Source organism: Odocoileus virginianus, chromosome 31, assembly GCF_023699985.2.
Source record: "Odocoileus virginianus isolate 20LAN1187 ecotype Illinois chromosome 31, Ovbor_1.2, whole genome shotgun sequence".
In the NCBI taxonomy this organism is placed as follows: domain Eukaryota; kingdom Metazoa; phylum Chordata; class Mammalia; order Artiodactyla; family Cervidae; genus Odocoileus; species Odocoileus virginianus.
In genome coordinates this window covers 33,227,357-33,247,376 of record NC_069704.1, presented here as the reverse complement: position 1 = coordinate 33,247,376, position 20,020 = coordinate 33,227,357, and the positions used below count along the sequence as shown (strand labels likewise).

At 41.2% G+C, this 20,020-nt stretch overlaps 1 protein-coding gene across 1 annotated transcript in view; it reads right to left on the bottom strand.

The window, feature by feature from the left end:
• Positions 1–253: 253 nt before the first annotated feature.
• Positions 254–20,020, bottom strand: part of SLC28A3 (solute carrier family 28 member 3) — a 105,983-nt gene continuing 86,216 nt past the window's right edge. Inside the window, exons 12-21 of the mRNA XM_070459133.1 lie at positions 18,896–18,976; positions 15,378–15,458; positions 13,293–13,418; positions 11,541–11,671; positions 9,894–10,062; positions 9,298–9,495; positions 3,668–3,749; positions 2,919–3,017; positions 2,566–2,686; positions 254–805 (exon numbers count right to left, since the gene is read on the bottom strand). Of these exons, the coding sequence (XP_070315234.1) occupies positions 679–805; positions 2,566–2,686; positions 2,919–3,017; positions 3,668–3,749; positions 9,298–9,495; positions 9,894–10,062; positions 11,541–11,671; positions 13,293–13,418; positions 15,378–15,458; positions 18,896–18,976 (1,215 nt within the window). The 3' untranslated portion in view covers positions 254–678. The remainder of the gene's footprint in view (positions 806–2,565; positions 2,687–2,918; positions 3,018–3,667; positions 3,750–9,297; positions 9,496–9,893; positions 10,063–11,540; positions 11,672–13,292; positions 13,419–15,377; positions 15,459–18,895; positions 18,977–20,020) is intronic.

Genomic DNA, 20,020 nt, shown 5'->3' with positions numbered 1-20,020 from the left:
TAATAGTCATAGTAAACAGAGGAGAACCAACATATGAATAACTGGCATCCCTCACACACTGTGCCTAGGCTTTTATGAAGGCTGACACCAGAACATAAAGAACAGAGGGGAAGGACACGTGAATACCATTGATGTTCCCACTTCATCACCACCACACATGCACACACCCCACACATACAAATCAACTATTTACACATGGATTTAAAAAAATTACTCTTGTGTATGGACAAAAATGAAAACACAAATAAACTACTTAAGGTATTCCAAAACCGTTCTCACATTCTTTCTTTTGGGTGAAGCCCCTTTAATCCAGTCATTAGTGTTTGTGTTTCCTCATATAATGTGGTCTTTATGCCATTAAGATCATTGGTGATGAACGTTTCACTAAAAAGCATCTTTGCATCGTCTCCAGAATCTCCTTCTGAGATAGGAAACATTTTTGGAGACAACATGTCACTTTGGGATACCAAGATGAGTAATTCTCAGTGGTGAGGAGGAGAAGAAAGGGGAGGAGGAAGATGCTATAGATCTGAAGCATTCACTCCTGTTTTTCTTCTTTAAAGCTGAAACTCCATGACAGAAGTATCCATCTGTGGAAATAGCTTGTTTCTCCCCCCTCTCCTCAAAGTAGAAAATTCAGCACCTGTACTTAGAGTTCTGTTGGAGGAGTGGCTGGACTCAGAGTACATTAGGAATCCAACTGCAGTTCAATGTTGGTGGATTCAACAAGTTGCAGCAGTTCTTCAAAGAATATAGGCTATGGTTTCCGGTTGGGATGACCTCACCAGGACCCTTGACAACAGTGCTGGAGCAAGGGAGAATAAAACGATTAGTCGAGACTTCAAAGACAGAAATAGAAGATAAGCGGAAGATGACATATGAGAAATAGCACAGGGTAGGCAGCTGACTTCCCTCACATTCCAGTTAGTAATACTGTTCGTCACTCAGTCGTGTCCGACTCTGTAACCCCATGGACTGTAGCCCACCAGCTCCTCTGTCTATGGAGTTCTGCAGGCAAGGACACTGGAGTGAATTGTGATGCCCTTTTCCAGGAAATCTTTCCAACCCAGGGATCGAACCTGGGTCTGCCCCATTGCAGGCAGATTCTTTACCATCTAAGCCACCAGGGAAGCCTAACATTCTGGTTAGGGTGGGTTAAGGACAAAGTAGTTTTTACTCTTAAATCCTGTTTGGCCTGAAAGACTCCTCTTATTTCCTCCAGAGTAAACAAATAAAGGATAGAATCAATCTTTATAGAACACTTGCACATGGGGCTTCCCTGGTGGCTCAGTGGAAAGGAATCCTCCTGCCAAAGAGGAGACATAAGTTTGATCCCTGGACTCGGAGAATCCTGCATGCTGCGGACCAGCTAACCCCATACACCGCAACTACTGAGTCTGTGCTCTAGAGCCTGGTAGCCTCAACTACTGAAGCCCACGTGCCCTAGAACTGATGCTCTGCAATAAGAGAGGCCACTGAAATAAGAAGCCCATGCACTGCACCTGGAGAGTCTCCCCTGCTCACTGCAACTAGAGAAAGGCCCACTCCACAGCCAAAGTCCAGCACAGTCAAAAATAAATAAATAAATGAAATTATGTTTTTAAAAAAACCCCAAAACTTGCACCTTAAGAAGGGCAGATGGAGCGGTGATACTGATTTTGAAGATAGAAACTGTACAGGATTGGGGGGCTGGCATGAGACACTGATGGCCCCTCATCCATTGAGGCTCATCACCATCATGCTGTCAGGGTAGCCTGCATTGCTCGATACTCTTGAAAGGGAGGCAGTACCTAGTAACTAGTACTAGGGTCTTAGATAAGGGTCTGGGCTCTGTGGGCAGAAAGACTCAAATTTTCTTGGCTATTTCTATCTTACTCTTGCTTGTAGTCATTTTGCTTCATTAAGTGACATAGTTTTTCCAAGCCCTGATTTTATCTCATGTTTAAAAAAACAATAGTGCTCAACTTACACGGTGGTTGCAAGGTTTAACTGAGCTAATTCATACAAAGCGCCTCATACACAGCTGGGGGCATATTAAAATGTTTGAGCAGCATTGGTTAGTGTTATGGTTTCTAGTCTTCATTGAGCAAAGTCAAGATGAAAGGTGTTTTGGGATCCCCTGGTGGTCAGTGGTTTAGAATCCACGTACCAACATATGGGACATGGGTTCGGTCCCTAGTCCAGGAAGATTCCACATGCTGTGGAGCAACTAAGCCTGTATGCCACAACTACTGAGCCTGCACTCTAGAATCGAGTGTGCCTCAACTGCAGAAGCCTAGGTACCTAAAGCCCATGATCCACAGTGAGAAGTCACTGCAGTGAGAAGCACAATGCACATGCCCATGCACCACAATGCCACAACAAAGAATGGCCCCTGCTGGCTGCACCTGGAGAAAGCCCACACTCAGCAACAAAGAACCAGTATAGTCATAAATAAATGAAAAGATGAAAGGTGCTTAGAACTGCCACACAAGGTCTTAAGAGTGATGAAGTTATAATAAGTGGATGGTCTTTTTTTTATCATTAATGATGCCTATAAAGAAGTTATCATCAAAAGTACAATACCTGCTCAGTAGACGCTGGCAACAAGATACGACGTTGGTTGCATTTCTAACTAAGCTGGAGTTGAAGGCATTCTCCAAAATGTGGTGGCAGTTGATGTCTACAGGGGTGTTGGTAAGTATACCTAGAAGCGGAACAGAGTGCCATTTATTTAATTAACGATGTCACTGAACTCTTCTTCTATTCTTGACTTCTGCACCATGCTCCACACATTTCACGCCACAGTGTGCTTAAGAGCAGCTCTGCCTCTCGGCTCTCTAGAGCAGCGTATGCTGTGTATGTAGGAGGTGGGCACTGTCCCCCGATGCCACCCCGTGAGCGCAGGGAGACAGGACACAAACAACAGAACATAATACCTGCGATGCAGGCCGTCAGGAAGCAGGCGATGGTCCCCGCAATCAGCGCTCTCATTGCTCCTGTGGTGATGTCACGCTTTCTTGAAGGAGCCATGGAACCTGGGGAACGTGGAAGAAAGTATGAAAGGTTAATGTTGAAGATATTGATTTAACTTCCAAATTCCCTGCCTCTGAGAGTTCTAGGGCTGGAGTCTCCGGTCAGCTGACTTTTCTTTTCCTTTTTTAAACTGAGTGGGAAAATTCAAGATTCAAGAGCTAAGTGATGAGCTCCACATCCAGAGAAGTTTCTCTGGTGTAGGAGACCTCACAGTGTGTTGAGGGCATGGCAAGGCAAATGGGTTGCAAGGAGGGATCCAAATATCTGCAACTCATCTCTCACCGTCCCCTTCTTTGCCTATGGTGGCAAAGAATTAATTAATCACAGCATTTTTCCATTGAACTTCCACTGGTCCTCAGAATCCTTCTCCAGGTGGTCATTAAAAATCTATTGGAATTGGCATGCAAAGTGAAATGTATTTGTCATATTTGAGTGGAGTAATAATATCTGTTCATTTGAGCCAATTCTTCCTGATGTTAGCCAGGACGCACATGGGAAAACTACATTGCAGAGTGGGGGAAAAATAGACCCCAAAGAATTTACCACCGTTGCAGTGTCTCTTTTTCTAACACAAATAATGGTACAGAGCAACAGGGAGATCAGAAGCATGTTTACACTATATCTGTTGGTGAAGAATATTCTTTTCACTTACTGAGTCCACCGATCACTATTCCGAGGGAACCAAAATTGGCAAAGCCACAGAGAGCATAAGTGGAGATTGCCTCAGAACGCATCTGGAAATAAGCATAAACACACAGATGTATACATGATGTGATCTAGTTTAGTAAATCTGATATCCTAACTGGGCTTCCAATTCTGACTATGAAATCACTATCGACAGATAAACGTACAGTGTATGGTGTCAAACACCCATTGTTTTTTCCATCTCCCCTTGAATTTCGAGGAAGGAAAAGGGGCTGTGTAAGTTCAGAGACTTCATGAAGTTCTTAGATTGGTAGTCTTGGCCTCTACAAATGCTATTTTCTGCTCAATGATAACTTTTATATTATGTCAGGCAAAGTATTAGCTGCTGATGATACAAAATTGGTTCCAGAAAATACTCACATCACATTTATTTGACAGAGGACTTATTCAGAATGCATAAAGAAATGCTATAACTCATCAAGGAGACAAGCACCCAATAAAAAAACAGATAAAAAGATTTCATGAAAGATATGCAAGTGGCCAAAATAAGCACATGAGAAGATGTTTGACATCAATTGCCACCAGGAAAATGAAAACTAAATGGAAACAATAAACTATCACTGCACATCCATTAAAATGGCAAAAAAAGATGGACAACAGGAAGTGTGGGCAAGGATGTGGAACAATTGGAATTCTTATACACTGTTAGTGGGAATGTAAAGTGACACAGCCTATTCATAAAATATGAACATACCTAGCAGTTTTTTTTGTAATTGAATTAACAGCCTGTATGATCACTAATACCAGTCCTATGAATGTTCCCAGGAGAAATAAAACCGTATGCCTACAACGAGATTGTACATGAGTATTTAAAGCAGCTTTATTCAAAATAGCCCCAAGCTGGAAACAACTCAAATGTCCTTCAATAGCCAAATGATAAATAGATAGATAGATAAATAGATAAATAGATAGATAAATAAAGTGTGGCTATCCATAAAATAGGATACTTCTCTGCAATAGAAAGGAAAAAGCTAACACATGCAACAACATGAATCCTGAATCCATTTATATGAAGTTCTAGAACAAGCAAAAATGATCTGTAGTGAGAGAAAGATCACTGGTTTCCTGGGACTGGGTTGGGGTGGGATGAGGTGTTGTTGACAACTGGCCAAGGGAAGTTTTCTAAGTGTGGTGGAAATGTTCATTATCTTGATTGTGGGCGTGGTTACAAAGGTGACAGATTTATCAAAATATAGGCCTTTTTGGGTATGTAAATTATACTTCAGTGAAAAGAAATTATCTGAGTAAAAAGGAAGTTCACAGATATCAGAGAGGCTCCTTTCAGCTATCCGTGGTATGTGCTTGCCTTTCTTTCTTCCTCAGCTCTGACCAGATTATAGGAACATTAGGTACCAGGAGAGTGAACAGTCTTTTCACAGGGAAAGATGAGAAGATGGCAGGTGGACTCTTGGAAGCATGAGCGTGACCCTCCTCTTCTGTTCCAATGGACAAGACATGCTGCTCAGCCCAGACAATCTTCCTCAGGTTGAGCCGCTGACTGTGGGAGGCTTGGATGATTCACTGGGCTCAGTTGTTCACCAGAGGCACAGCTCATCTGGCAAAGGCACCCACATGACCAAGGCAATAATCTTCTTTACCAAAATCCTGAAAAATCTAAGATTTCGTTTGAAGAACAAACCAGGCTAATGCTCTATCAAAAGTAGCGGTGCCTTTTTTTTTTCTCTAACTTTTTTCCCCCCACTAACTGAATTTTTAAAAGCTCACATTCAAGATTCAAGTGGGAATGGTAAGGTTTTTTTGTTGATTATAAAGCTCCTCTTCTCTTTCACAATTTCTGAGAACTCCTTTGTTGATATTCTCAATCATCATGCAGACAGGAAAAAAAAAATTTCAAGTATTTGGGCAGTCCACTGTTTGTGGAAAAGCTCATTCTTGTCCCCTGCTCTGTCTACAGCTTTTTCATTTAGTTCAATTGGCTTCAAAAATAGGCAAGCTTGTTAAGAGACCATGGGGAAGGAGATGGCAAAAAGTGCTTAAGATTCCCTTCTCATTTCTGAGGATCTAGGGGAAGAAGGGACACAGATGTGGCCATGTAGCGTCTTATAATAAGAGGACAAGGAGGCTGGGATGACTCCACTTAGCCTTTGCTGAAGGGTTATGTGATAGAAAGGGCTGCACTGTACTAGGAAATTAATAATACTTTCAGTTTTCCTTGTACTGGATCAAAGATGCCACAGGAACAAGGAAAGTCAATGTAGCATTGCTTCTAATAGCTAAAAAATTGTAATGTGTTCATCAACAAGGGACTGGTTAAAATAAGTTATGATGTGCTCATATTGTGTCACAGGCATCCAAGATATGTTACCAGGGGCAAAGAGCATTGCTGACAACAGAGAGCATGATGTGAAATGTGGAGAGGAGCTGAATGGTAGAGAAATAGGGAGGATGACTTCCTTGTCCTGTACACCTCTTGTACCTTTCGAGTTCTGTACCATGGTGCGTTTTATGTGTAAACAAACAAACATGCAAAGTATTATCTTTATTCTAAGAAAAAGAAGATGGTGAAAATGGTGGAGTGATAAAGAGCTCATTCTGGGGGTAACATGCTACATATGCATTCCTCTTTTTTTTTTAAAACAGAAGTATATTTGATTTACACTGTTTTGTTAGTTTCTGCTGCTCAGCAAAATAATTCAGATCTATAGATATATATTTATTATATACAGATATGTATTCTTTTCCATTATGGTTTATTACAGGGTATAAATTTAGTTTGCTGTTCTATACAGTAGGACCTTATTGTTTATCTATTTATGTATAGTAGTTTTTATCTGCCAATACCAAACCGAATTTATCCCTTCTTTTCTCTTTCCCCTTTGGTAACTGCAAGTTTGTTTTCCATGTCTGTGAGTCTGTGTCTGCTTCATAAATAATTTCATTTGTGTTATATTTTAGATTTTGCTTAGATATAAGTGACATCATATGGTATTTGTCTTTCTCTTTCTGACTTACTTAGTATGATAATAGCTAGGTTCATCCACGTAGCTGCAAAATGACATTATTTTCTTACTTTTTATGGCTAAGCAGTGTTCTATTGTGTATATGTATCATATCTTCTTTCCATTCATCCATTGATGGACATTTAGGTTGCTTCCATGTCTTGGTTATTGTAAATAGTGCTGCTATGAACACTGGGGTGCATGTATCTTTTCATATTACGCTTTTCTCTGAGTATATTCCCAGGAGTGGGACTGTTGGATCATATGGTCACTCTAGTTTTAGTTTTTTGAGGAAAAGTGAAAGTGAAAGTCTCTCAGTCATGTCTGACTCTTTGTGACCCCATGGACTATACAGTCCATGGAATTCTCCAGGCCAGAATACTGGAGTGGGTAGCCTCTCCCTTCTCCAGGGGATCTTCCCAACCTAGGGATCGAACCCAGGTCTCCTGCATTGCAGGTGGATTCTTTACCAACTTAGCTATCGAGGAACCTCCATACTATTTTCCATAGTGACTGTACCAATTTACATTCCAACCAACGGTGTAGGAGGGCTCCCTTTTCTCCATACCCTCTCCAGCATTTGTTACTTGTAGACTTTTTAATGATGGTCCTTCTGACTGGTGTGCGGTTGTGCTCATTGCAGTTTTGATTTTCATTTCTCTAATAATGAGTGATGGGCATCTTTCCATGTGTCAGTTGGCCATCTGTACATATGCATTCTGAAGGTCATCAGGGTGCATAATTCAATGGATAACACTGGGTTTTTGCCTTATGGGCCCAGGTTGTATGCTTTAGTCACATTGTACCTTTTCCAGGAGATGGTGGGACACTCCTACCACTTGTTGGTTGGTAAACAGAAATTGTAAGAACTCATCCCCATTTAGTTGATTGGAAATAAGACATTTGGAAAAACAAAATGCTTTCCCCTTTGTGACTCAACAATAGCAAAGCCATTGAGTTCCTATCTCCAAATATTCTCCTGTGAGTCTGCCCCTGGTTGGGCTCACTCCCAACCCAAATCAGCTCTACTGTTCTATTTCTATCCTCTTAATAACCTGTTCACAAACCTGCTTAGTACAGCCAGAACTGAGAGCTCACTTTGCTTAATAACAAAACTACTTTTTCCAGGCAACCAGCAGTAGGGGATGGAAAACATTGCACTTAATTTAGCCTATTCTTTACTTTTGGCAGGGAAGCCAGCTAGTTTGTGGCGGCATCCAAACGGTGAGGACGTTTGGCCAAGCTCCATTGCGTGGTCAGTTGAAGAATGAACATTTGAGAAACAGGAGACCTGCAGAGCTATTGTTCATCTCAGATGTGTGGGTCAAAATGCCCCTGACCATAAATACAAATCCATACTCCCCTGGAGTATGCTGTTATATTTGTGTAAGATGTGGGAGTAATCTGCGTGTTTGGTGTTTGGGAGACTGGGAGAGATGGTCAGAGGTGGGCAGTCTCAGAACCTTGAACAGTATGCTTTTCCTCCCCTTTCCCTTTAAAGCCAAATACGTGCCTAGGACATTAATTCCAAGCAGCTTGTTTTGATGAGTAATGCTGGTGGTAGGAAATGTTCACCATTTCCCTCAGTTTCCATGTGTGACAATTCTGTTCTTCAGAAAAGTAGAAGCTGGAGACTCAGCTGCAAATATGGCTTAAATAACAGCCTCACCCAGATTCCCTCATCCCATTCAAGGCCAGGTAGACATGAGCACCTCCTTGCAGGCTATGGACCTGAAATCCTGACATAATTATAGGGCCTGAGTTTTTTCTTCCTACATTCACTTGGAGGATAGTTGTTGTGTCTCACTGCCTCTTTAATATGTCCAGGCACTAGGCAGCACTTAGGCAGTTTCTCAGAGATCAAACAGTTTCTTAAACAGGAAGAAAGAGAACTTCATGATCATTAGATGATGAGTCCCATGAGAACAGAGGCTTTATCACTCATTTAACACTGTGGCAGGCATCCATAGCACAGCGCTCGAAGACATTCCACAAATACCTGATGTGAAAGTGAAGTGAAAGTGAAAGTCACTTAGTTGTGTCTGACTCTTTGCGATCCCATGGACTTCTCCATGGAAGTCCATGAATTCTCCAGGCCAGAATACTGGAGTGTGTAGCCATTCCCTTTTCCCAGGGGATCTTCCCAACCCAGAGATCAAACCCAGGTCTCCTGCATTGCAGGCAGATTCTTTGCCAGCTGAACTACCAGGGAAGTCCAAAAATACTTGAGTGGGTAGCCTATCCCTTCTGAAGCAGATCTTCCCAACCCAGAAATCGAACCAGGGTCTCCTGCATTGCAGATGGATTCTTTACCAGTTGAGCTACTTGTTCTAATCCCAGCTCACGGATTTGCACTGATAGTGGCTCAAAAGTAAATGATCACAGTGGTAAAGATTAGCTGTGTTTTCTTCTACACACAATCACATACACACATGTGTACATGCATACCCTGTGATTAACTCAACATAACCCAATTGTGAAGTCAAAGATTTGGGGCCTGTTTTCTTCTCTGATGTACCCCAAATACCTGGCATGGTACCTGACACACAGAGGCACCAGCAGCTATTTGATGAATGTATGTATGTTCTGAAGTATATCAGGAAGGAAATGTACTCACTGACATATATTGTTGCACACCATCCACAAATTTGGGTCCACCCGCTTGCCTTAAATGGATCAATTTTGAGAGTTGCTGATAAGCCACAAATTCATTGAAGAATGTCTTATAACCTATGAGTTTGGCAACCATAAAGCTATCTTGCCAGTCGACTCCCATCATGAAGGCAAAGGGCATGAAGATGTAGGAGCATATTACCTACACACACACAAAAAAGAAGACTTCATTAGAGCAGTGATTTGCTTCCAGTTCTTGGGCCTCATGCCTGAGACCAGATTGTTCCCATCCCCTCTGTGTCCTTAGGCACAGAAATCCCTGTGCCTCCTCTAGCCTCTCTTTATCCTTTAGGAGTAAAGGTTGAAACTGGTCATTTGAAGTAAGGAAGTATTTGGGGGAAGGAGTCAGGAATGAATGATTCTGTGTTGGGGGAAGGAGGAGAGAGGGGTGGGAAGTTGGGGGGTTCCTGGTCAGTCTGTACATGATAGAAGAGTGCACTATAGCCAGTTAGAGTATATTATAGACAGTTCATAAACCAGTTTTGTTTTTAACAAAGATTGGCAGAAACGAAAAGGAGGAGGAATATGATAGAATTGTACCTCAAAACTCAGTTGTGGGTAGTCAAACATGTTTCCCAACCAGGACAGGGCTGAATTCATAAAAGACAGCAGGGCCAGGAAGGCAATCAAATTAACGGCAATGTTCGCCACCAGGGAGATGGATGAGGATGCTCCCTGTGTTGCAGCTTCTAGAAGATTCCTTGAATCACTTTATCAAAAAATAGCAATTCCAGAATTACTGAAGGATTGTCAGTGGATGGACATCATAGGTGTAGAAATGGCATAATCGGAGCTCATTCGAATGGAGAGACAAACTCTCAGACCCATGTCCTGGCTGAAATACTCACCTGAATTCCATGAAATCCTGAAAGGATTTAGTTTTTGAGCGAAGGTGATGGGCATATGAGTGTCTAAGTGTTATACCACTCTTTTAATTTGGGGAAATAATTTATAATAAAAATTTGGAAAGAATAAAACAGGTTTAAACAAATATATTTGATTAAAAGTGGATTCCAGAGAATATTTATAAAATATTCACAGTATAAGAACTAACAATTCAAGGAAGGTCTGTGTATGCATCCATCATCTCATTTAAGAAATGGAATGTCACATCAGCTTTGAGCACTCCCTCATTAATCATATCTTCCTCTCTCTAACCTCAGAGGTACTTGGCCCACTAGGATTTGCTTAAGATTCCCTTTCTTTTTAATTTTCTTTACCCCTGAATAATATATTGTGTTAGTTTACACATGTGCTAGCTTTATAAGTGAAATCCACATATTCCGTATATGTACTTTGGCAACTTGCTTTTCCACTCATGGTTATGATTCTCTATATACAAACAATGGATGAATCTCAGAAACATATTGGTTGATGAATTCTGTTATATAATGATAAACTTTTGAACACTCTAAATTCCTTATTTTTTTTCCCACCCCTTTCTCTTTCTTTCAAAAAGAGCAAAAAGTAAATGAACCTAAGAGGGGTTAGGAATACTAATATCACATCTCATCATCCCTATTATATAAGAAACTTCTGGAAATGGTGATCCTATGATTTTCCAACAGTCTTGAATCATGGCCCAATGAAGCCTATGTGTGGGTTCAGTTGCTCAGTTGTGTCTGACTCTTTGTGACCCTGTGGACTGCAGCCTGCCAGGCTCCTCTGTCCATGGGATTTTCCTGGCAAGAATACTGGGGTGGGTTGCCATTTCCTTCTCCAGGGGATCTTCCTGACCCAGGGATCAAACCCATGTCTCCTGTGTCTCCTGCATTGTAGGTGGATTCTTTACAGCTGAGCTACCAGGGGAGGCACAGTGAACTCTATATATTATATTTAAAATTAACTATCTATTCACCTGAACCTATTATAATATCACAAACCAACTATACTTCAATCTAAAAAAAAGTTAATTAAATGAAATACCTACACTGGATATTCAAGGAAATGTATTGACATTTAGGTACTGGTAGTTAAAAGATATTTCCTTGAGTGTTGAAAGAAGATATTTTGGATGAAGTCTACATCGTTATGGGAAATTAAATTCACTTTAATTCACTGTGTTCTCCGATAATAAAATTTTTGCTGCACATTGAATTTGGACTGGAGCAAACCTCTCCTCCTCCACCCCCAGCCTCCTACTTGGGTAGTAATTAACTATTAACTAGGTGAACTTGTCCTACTTACCCATTTTCCATTTTCATGGCATTCTTGAGGTTTATTTTAGGTGTTTCCGTCTCAGGCCAAAAAAGTTTAGAAATAGCCAATGCTGCAGGTGCAGACATAACTGAAGCAGTTAACAAGTGAGAGGATGAAACCTGTGATTTCAAGAGAAAGACCAGTTTAAGGTTTAGCTTTTCTGTTGTGTTTAGAATGAATGATCCAAACGCCTTACAAGGGAGGAGATGGGCAGGCACTGTTTCTGTGCCAGAAATCAGTGTTTCTTTGAAGGCTTGGAAAAGCTCAATTAGTCATATCCTGGGCATCAACTTGAGAGAAGGGAGGACATGGCATCAATTGACCACATCCTCTTGGAGAAGCACAAACCAAAATTTGACCATTTGAGAAGAGAATTAATCCTGTGTTGCAGGAACTTTCAAAGAAGATAAATCTACATCTCTGTTGTTCTTTCGAATGTTCAAATAGCCCCTAAAGCTGTTTCATTATGTCATCAATTCAGGTGAAGGGTATTTGGGGTGCAGGCATGGATACACCCCTCTCCATCTTCCTTTGTGCCTCTACATAATATCTATTTATTCAGAGTCCCATTAATCTGAAGTTGTTTTTGTTTTCCTCGCTGCAGTTCTGCTTAAACTCTTTCCCTTTCCCTCCCACAACCTCACCTTGTTTCTGGATTCTCTTCCCTGTGTTTCCAGAATTATAGAATCTGCTCCTCTCTCCCCACCCCCATTCCACCTAGCACAGTTTTGTAGGCAGAATTCCTACACCAATCCATCAGGGCATCAGGGGCATGAGTCAAACCCCTCTTCCTGAGGTCTCCACCCTTTTTGTCTTTCCTCTTCTCACTGATTGGCTCTGTAAGATTTGGATGAAGTCCTGCATCGAAACTTGCGTATCTTATAAGAATCCCTCATCACCTGGACCACGCAACTGCTGTGTTATTCCATTTCTCCACTGGAGGTTGTAAGCTCTGTGCTCGGGGCACGTGCACCAGTTACCATAACATTCTTCAGCCCCATCCCAGAGACCAACTGCTCTCAAACTGGGCTATACAATGAAATCTGAGGACCGAGAAATAATACTGATGCCTGGGTCTCATCCCAAGAGATTCTGGATGAATTACTCTGGGGTACGCGCCTGGGCATTAGGGCTTTTAGAAGCTCCCAGGTGATTCCAATGTGAAGTAGGTTTTGAGAATCTCTGCTGTAAGCCAGGAGTCAGAAAAAGCTTTTTGTAAAGGGTAAATAGTTTTTGCTTTTGGGGCCACAACTACTCAACTCTGTATCATAAAAGCTGCTTAGATAAGGAACAGGAATAGCTGGCTTCCAATTAAACTGTAGTTATTAAAAAAACAACAACAATGAGATCTAAATTTGCCCCTGGGCCACAGTTTGCTAATCCATGACCTAGATGGCCTATAACTAGTGTCTGTAATAGTTCAATTTTTTTTTTTACATATTTAAATTTTCACCCGAAGTAACCTCATAATATGAGGTTATGATTGAAATACCAGATTTCATTCTGGTATGGTTGGATATAGTTCATGTTTAGGTGGCTGGGATATGAAGGTGAAACACCAAAGCTCCCTGGGGTCACTCTATTCAAATGCCAAAAGAACTGTGACCATCTTATGGTCACATCTTATGAAACTGTGACCTTGACATCTGGCAGCAGTAGTAAAGGAAAGAATTGAAATAACAATAGCAAAGAAAAAAAAAGATTGAATTTTCCCATAAGTTAAGCCCGAAACATTCTTACCCCAAAAGAGATGTATGCACCTAAGACACTTCCAGCAATGGTAGAGAACCCAGCGGTCATGATCGCGTGGAGTTCAGACTTGGTGACATATGGTAAATACGGTCGGACCAGCAGAGGAGACTCGGTCTGGAAATACAAAGTGACCAGATTAAACCTTCCCTGAGGAGGAGAGGCTACTACTCAAAATTCCCTTCCCTACAGCAGGATTACTAAGAGTGGACTTCAGGCCAGTTCCATCCGCTTGACCCAGGAACTTGTTAGACCCACAAGTTCTCAGAATTACTAAATGGAAAACTCTAGGGCTGGGTCCAGCAGCAGTGTTATAACAAACTTGCTGGTGGTTCTGATGAGTGTTCACGTTTAAAAACCTATACCATAAAAAAAAACAAAAAACAAAAAAAACCCCCCCAAAACCCTATACCATCAATGTCTGGGTCTTTTGGACTCTAGGGCAGTGTATATACAGAGTCATGTATGAAGTTCGCAAGGCCAGTGTATGTAGGGCTCCTGCCTACCCTAGGATTGGACTCTGATGACTTGGTACTCTTTTCTAAGGTTGGACAACCATGGGCCAAGTAACTCTATCCAGTGGCCTGGCCTTAGGAACTATGATTCCCAAACCTCTGTGACTTTCCATCTCCCAGCTTCATCTCAGCATACCCTAACCTCTTTGCTGATATCATAGGGAAACAAAGACACAAGTATTAAAAATTACCAGCAATAACAAGGACAGGGCCCTTCTCCAATTGAAAATCAGAGAACCACCCCTACTTGCATGGAAAGGCATCTATTAGAGTATAGTTGTAAAGGCTTGAGTTCCATTAAGGAGGGCAGGTGGCCTATGGTGTGGGACTCTCCATAAATAATAGCCATACTTTTAGCATATTAAAGTACATACCAAGTATCAAATTGAGCACCACAGGAGCATATGTGCAATTTTACAATTTTCCCCTCATTATTTCTAATTGTTCTATAAGACTGAGTGTGTTGAGCTTCAATTTATGGACTAAATAGAAACTCAGTACCTGAGCCCTCTTACCCTGCAGGTAGGAGTAATCAACTCAAGATGGTGCCCTAATTAGTCCTGAGGGATTTTATGGCTATAATTATAATAATTTCAACTACTAGGGAAAGAAGTATGAGCCTAAAGACTCTGCTCTAGGCTAGTAAGCTAGGCTTACCAATCAGTAGGCTGAGCTGCCTGGAGCAATTGTTAAGCCTTTTAATTTGGGGCCATGTGTTTTTCGGGGTGACTTGATTTTTGCTTCAAATTCAGTTTCCTTGCACAGCCACTCTAGCAAGTATTCATACCTGGTTTCCTTGCTGTGTGATTCCATTCTGCCTGAAATTATGTATCCTAAGTGATGAGGATTTCTTACTTATATACCCCTTAGGAATGCTGCCATTTTGAGAGATGCCCCTTGGCAACATATTTCTTTGCTTAAATGGACTTTGGGCAAAAATGCATGTGATGGATAAGGAAGGTGAAAATGCTTTTGCTCATCAGTATTTTTCTTTAGGCTCAGCAAAGAGACTGTTGGACAGTTCAGATAAGTTGAGAATGAGCTTAAGTACTGATATGGCTGCATGGTTCTTGGGGGAAAGCCTTTCTTGGTCTCTTTCATTGCCACAAGCTTTATATTAATACTAGAGAATGAGAGGCTGCTTGTTACATATTTTCAGCTTCAAGACGAATGGTGAACTCCTTCTGAGTAGATGAGCTGCTAGCCTTTGACGGGTGGGTCAGAAACCTCAACAACTCAGTTAACTCAGAAAAGATTTGTTGAGAATCTGTACATGAGAAGCCCTGTGCTTTGATAAAATGATTCAGTTTTTCTTCCTCTCCATAAACTTCCAAGAACCCAAATTCCACACTAGGGCATGGACTCTCTCAGAAGAGCTCTCTCTCTCTGTCTCTCTCTCTCTCCCCCTTGGAGTCTGCACATTATTAATATTGAGGGTTCCTTATCTTGATACCTTCCTCCTACAGTAAAGGAAATAACACTGTCATTAAAAATTTTTTTTCTTTTTCTGGAAAGAGTATCTATTTTAGCAGATGTTTTGTTTTTTGATATTACAACTTACCTGTCCAACAAATATATTGCCAGAAGCAACTACAGATTCAATAGGAGATGTTCCCATAGTCACTAGCATTACCCATCCAACCTAAAAGGCAAAAAAGGATAAACTCAGTAAAGAACTGTTTGTACACACAGAACTTCAAAGTAGGGATAAAAATCTTTAAAATGGAGGAAAATACTGAGGACTTCAACAATTGTACTAAACTTGAATATATATACCTTATTGATAGGGACAGAATAAAGGGACAAAGTAGGTGATTAAATAGCAAATCACACTAAGGAATTGCAAATAGGAAAAAAAAAAAGGGAGACTCCTGTAAGTTAATGATTACTCAGGAAAGCAGATTTGCTTAAGCATGAAACCAAGCAAGCTTGCTTAGCAACAAGTCCTGTAACAGAAGTACAAGTCATGACCCCCAAAATAAAACAATGGTGGCATGAGACCCACATCCTGCCCAGTGAGTTCAGTAACATGCTCTCTGCACACATAAAAACAATCATTTGGGAAAAGGTGACACTTCAAAGTGAAAGACCCTCATTGTACTGAGATCTGAAATAATTTTCCGTAGTGCCATGACAGTCTTGGCTTGACCCGGTGGGGACAGAAAACTCCTCTGTCAAGCATGGAGGAGGAGCTGATGATGGAAGCATGGCGTCTACTCAAGAATGAGGAAGAACATGGTCTTTTCCCTCTCTGCACTTTTCCTTTGCTTATAAGACTGTAGCCCACTAGTTTCTCAGGGCGTGGCGCCTTCTTGCCTGTCTGCTTGTAAAACTCATAAGTGTCTGATTCTAATAAATAATGCCTTTCGCTGAATTCTTTCTGCACTGAGAAAGGACTGGAGCTCCTTGGTGTCCCTTAAAACGCCACCTAGCGTTTTCATTATATAGTGTATAAAGCAGGCTGATCAAATCTTATTTGAACGGTAAGTCTGAGTCAATATGTCAGCAAATTTGAAAACTCAGCAGTGGCCACAGGACTGGAAAAGGTCAGTTTTCATTTCAATTCCAAAGAAAGGCAATGCCAAAGAATGCTCAAACTACTGCACAATTGCACTCATTTCACACGCTAGCAAAGTAATGCTCCAAATTCTCTAGCCAGGCTTCAACCGTATATGAACCGTGAGCTTCCAGATGTTCAAGTTGGATTCAGAAAAGCTAGAGGAATCAAAGATCAGATTGCCAACATCCGTTGGATCATTGAAAAAGAAAGAGAGTTCCAAAAGCATCTACTTCTGCTTTATTGCCTACTCCAAAGCCTTTGACTGTATGGATCACAACAAACTGGAAAATTCTTCAAGAGATGGGAATACCAGACCTCCTGACCTGCCTCTTGAGAAATCTGTATGCAGGTCAAGAAGCAATACTTAGAACTAGATATGGAATAACAGACTGGTTCCAAATTGGGAAAGGAGTATGTCAAGGCTGTGTATTGTCATTTATTTAACTTATTAAACTTATTTAACTTATATGCAGAGCACATCATGAGAAATGCCGGGCTGGATGAAGCACAAGCCAGAATCAAGATTGCCGGGAGAAATATCAATAACCTCAAATAGGCAGATAACACCACACTTACAGCAGAAAGCAAAGAACTAAAGAGCCTCTTGATGAAAGTGAAAGAGGAGAGTGAAAAAGTTGGTTAAAGCTCAACATTCAGAAAACTAAGATCATGGCATCCAGTCCCATCACTTCATGGCAAATAGATGGGGAAACAATGGAAACAGTGACAGACTTTCCTTATTGGGCTCCAGAATCACTGCAGATGGTGACTGCAGCCATGAAATTAAAAGACACTTGCTCCTTGGAAGGAAAGTTATGATCAACCTAGACAGCATACTAAAAAGCAGAGACATTACTTTGCCAACAAAGGTCCATCTAGTCAAAGCTATGATTTTTCCAGTATGGATGTGAGAGTTGAACAGTAAAGAAAGCTGAGCACCAAAGAATTGATGCTTTTGAACTGTAGTGTTGGAGAAGACTCTTGAAAGTCCCTTGGACTGCAAGGAGATCCAACCAGTCTATCCTAAAGGGAATTAGTCCTGAATATTCATTGGAACGATTGATGTGGAAGCTGAAACTCCAATATTTTGGCCACCTGATATGAAGAACTGACTCATTGGAAAAGACCCTGATGCTGGGAAAGATTGAAGGCGGGAGGAGAAGGGGTTGACAGAGGATGAGATATTTGGATGGCATCACTAACTCGATGGACATGAGTTTGAGCAAGCTCCAGGAGTTGGTGATGGACAGGGAGGCCTGGTGTGCTGCAGTCCATGGGCTCTCAAAGAGTCGGACAAGACTGAGTGAACAGAACTGAACTGAAGTCTGAGTCGTTGTATATTCCTTGAACACTGTACAATGAATGTCTCTTGATATGTCTATTTTGTATAAGTAATGTCTTGATTTTTTTTTCGGGTAATAAGTCATAATATTTTCTAACAGTCATGCCAGTCTTCACAGCACTCCAAGGACTATTTTAAGCCCTTGTTCTAGTGATGAATTTAATCCTTATAATAACCCTCTCAGGGAGGTCCTATATTTAGACACATTTTACAGAAGAGGAAACCGAGGCACAGAACAGTTAAGTTGTTCTGTCAGAGATTGCTTAGTTAATAAGTAATGGGGGGTAGTTGAGGTTTGGCCTTTTCTACCTGAGTCTCAAACATGGTTGACAGTCCCACTTTTGTAGTAGTTCTTCCAACCAGAGGCTGTAGTGCCAACCTGGGGATGGGGACTTTCTGTTGCATCCGCTCTCCTTCCTTCCTGCTTCGACATGAAATACAGGAATACTAAGTGTTTAAATTGACAGTCAGAAAAGTATGCCTTCTGGCACTCTTGCTGAAACCTTTAATCCTGATGGTATTCTGGCTGTCTCCCCATTTTATTTATATACAGGGATCAAAGGAGGGTTGTGGCTGTGCCCAAAACCTCTACATGCTGCCTTGTTCTCGACTGCATTTAAACTAACTTACAAATTACTGAGTTTTGTGATATAACATGATGTAGGACTGACAGTTGTTGGGGGCAGCTGGACTGAGATGAACTTTTCAGACCTAAAAAATAATTTTTGCATGCTGACAAAACCCCCTCATGAGAGAAGAGCAGCTTTCCTTTCTTCCTTTGTTTCTCTAGCAACTGCTAGACAAGGAGAATCCATTTGGGTTATTATCTGAGGGTAAGCAGTGACTCTGTGTAAGGCATGGGTGGATAGTTAAGATGAAAGGACTATCTGGTGCTGACTTCTTGAAGTCAATTCTTTGGCTAAAGTAGTAGCTGCTGAGGTTTCATGAAGATGTCCAGGGAATCTCAAGTCACAGTGTTATTAGAAGTCCTGGAGATAAAATACGCTCTGTGGATCCATGGAGGATTTTGGGTTTGAATCTAATACCTTGGGGTAGGAATGGATCTCGGTACGAAGGGAAAGACATTTTGGAAAAATCTAGATAAAAGATATTCAAGACTTTGACCCTGAGATAATCAGCTCTACCTCTGTCACCCACTTCCTTGTAGTCCTGGTACCTTTCTAATGATCCACTGCATCAATCCGAGGTAGTACAACATGGACATCACAGTGCTGAAGAAAATCACAATGGGCAGGACCTGGGGGTGGGTGGAGGACAAGAGTGGCCACAGGTTAACACTGATCCAGCGGTACTAGTAGGTTTCAGATCAATCTCCTCCCTTCTGCCTCCTTTTTCCCCTCTGAAATGTCATCAAAATACTGGAAACTTCTCTTGAATAAACAACACTTTTATCAGGCAACTTCCTCATCTACATACAGTCTCTTCTAATTTGTTCAGGATAAACTTGAGTGTATTTCATAGGAAACTTAAAAAAAAATCCTACTATGATGGGCTTTCCTTACTTCAGTTTCTAGAGAACAGTGACATTTTGGGGAGGAAATTTATAATAATTAGATCAAGAAACTGAAAACCACTGGCAGATATCCTTGTCATTCTGATATTCAACAGACATAGGATTCACTACTTATGATCAGAGCAACCTGGATCAAGGTTAACTGCGAGCAACCTCAGGTCTTTATTCATAGTAGTGACACAGTAGCTACTTAAATAATGCCTCCTATAGAGCAAGCATTCATGCATTTAGTTTTTAGAATAATGAATATTTTACTTATAGATTTTTGAATCATTATACAAAGATTAGACTTTGGGACTAGTCTACTTCTGTGTTAATGAAGGTTGTCTGTTTCTAGATCTTCTTTTCCTAATGCTCTTTGGATGCCTTCCGTGCAGGTTGTGTTTCTACAGGAGGCAGTTTCTACCCTGCATGGACCACAATGGGTTGTAGTCTGGATCTCTCACCACCACTTCTCCATTGTTCCCTTCCCCTCTGTTCCCAGCTAAATGGCCAGGAACAAGCTGCCACCAGAGACACAGAATGGCCGAGGACAATTTGTACAGGATCTAATTTAGAAAAATCTATTAATAATACATAGCAAAAGGCTTTTTGTGCCCTTATTCAGAATGCACTCATTTATGTGCTTTTATTGGCTTTAATGGGCAGGCAGAGTCTTCCTGAAAGCTTCAGGGAGTTGAAGGGGCTCATCTCACTAACGTTCCCACAGGGAATCTATTTTGGCAGAAAGGATGCTCTGGGGGAGAGGACAGGTGCTGTCCTTGTTGG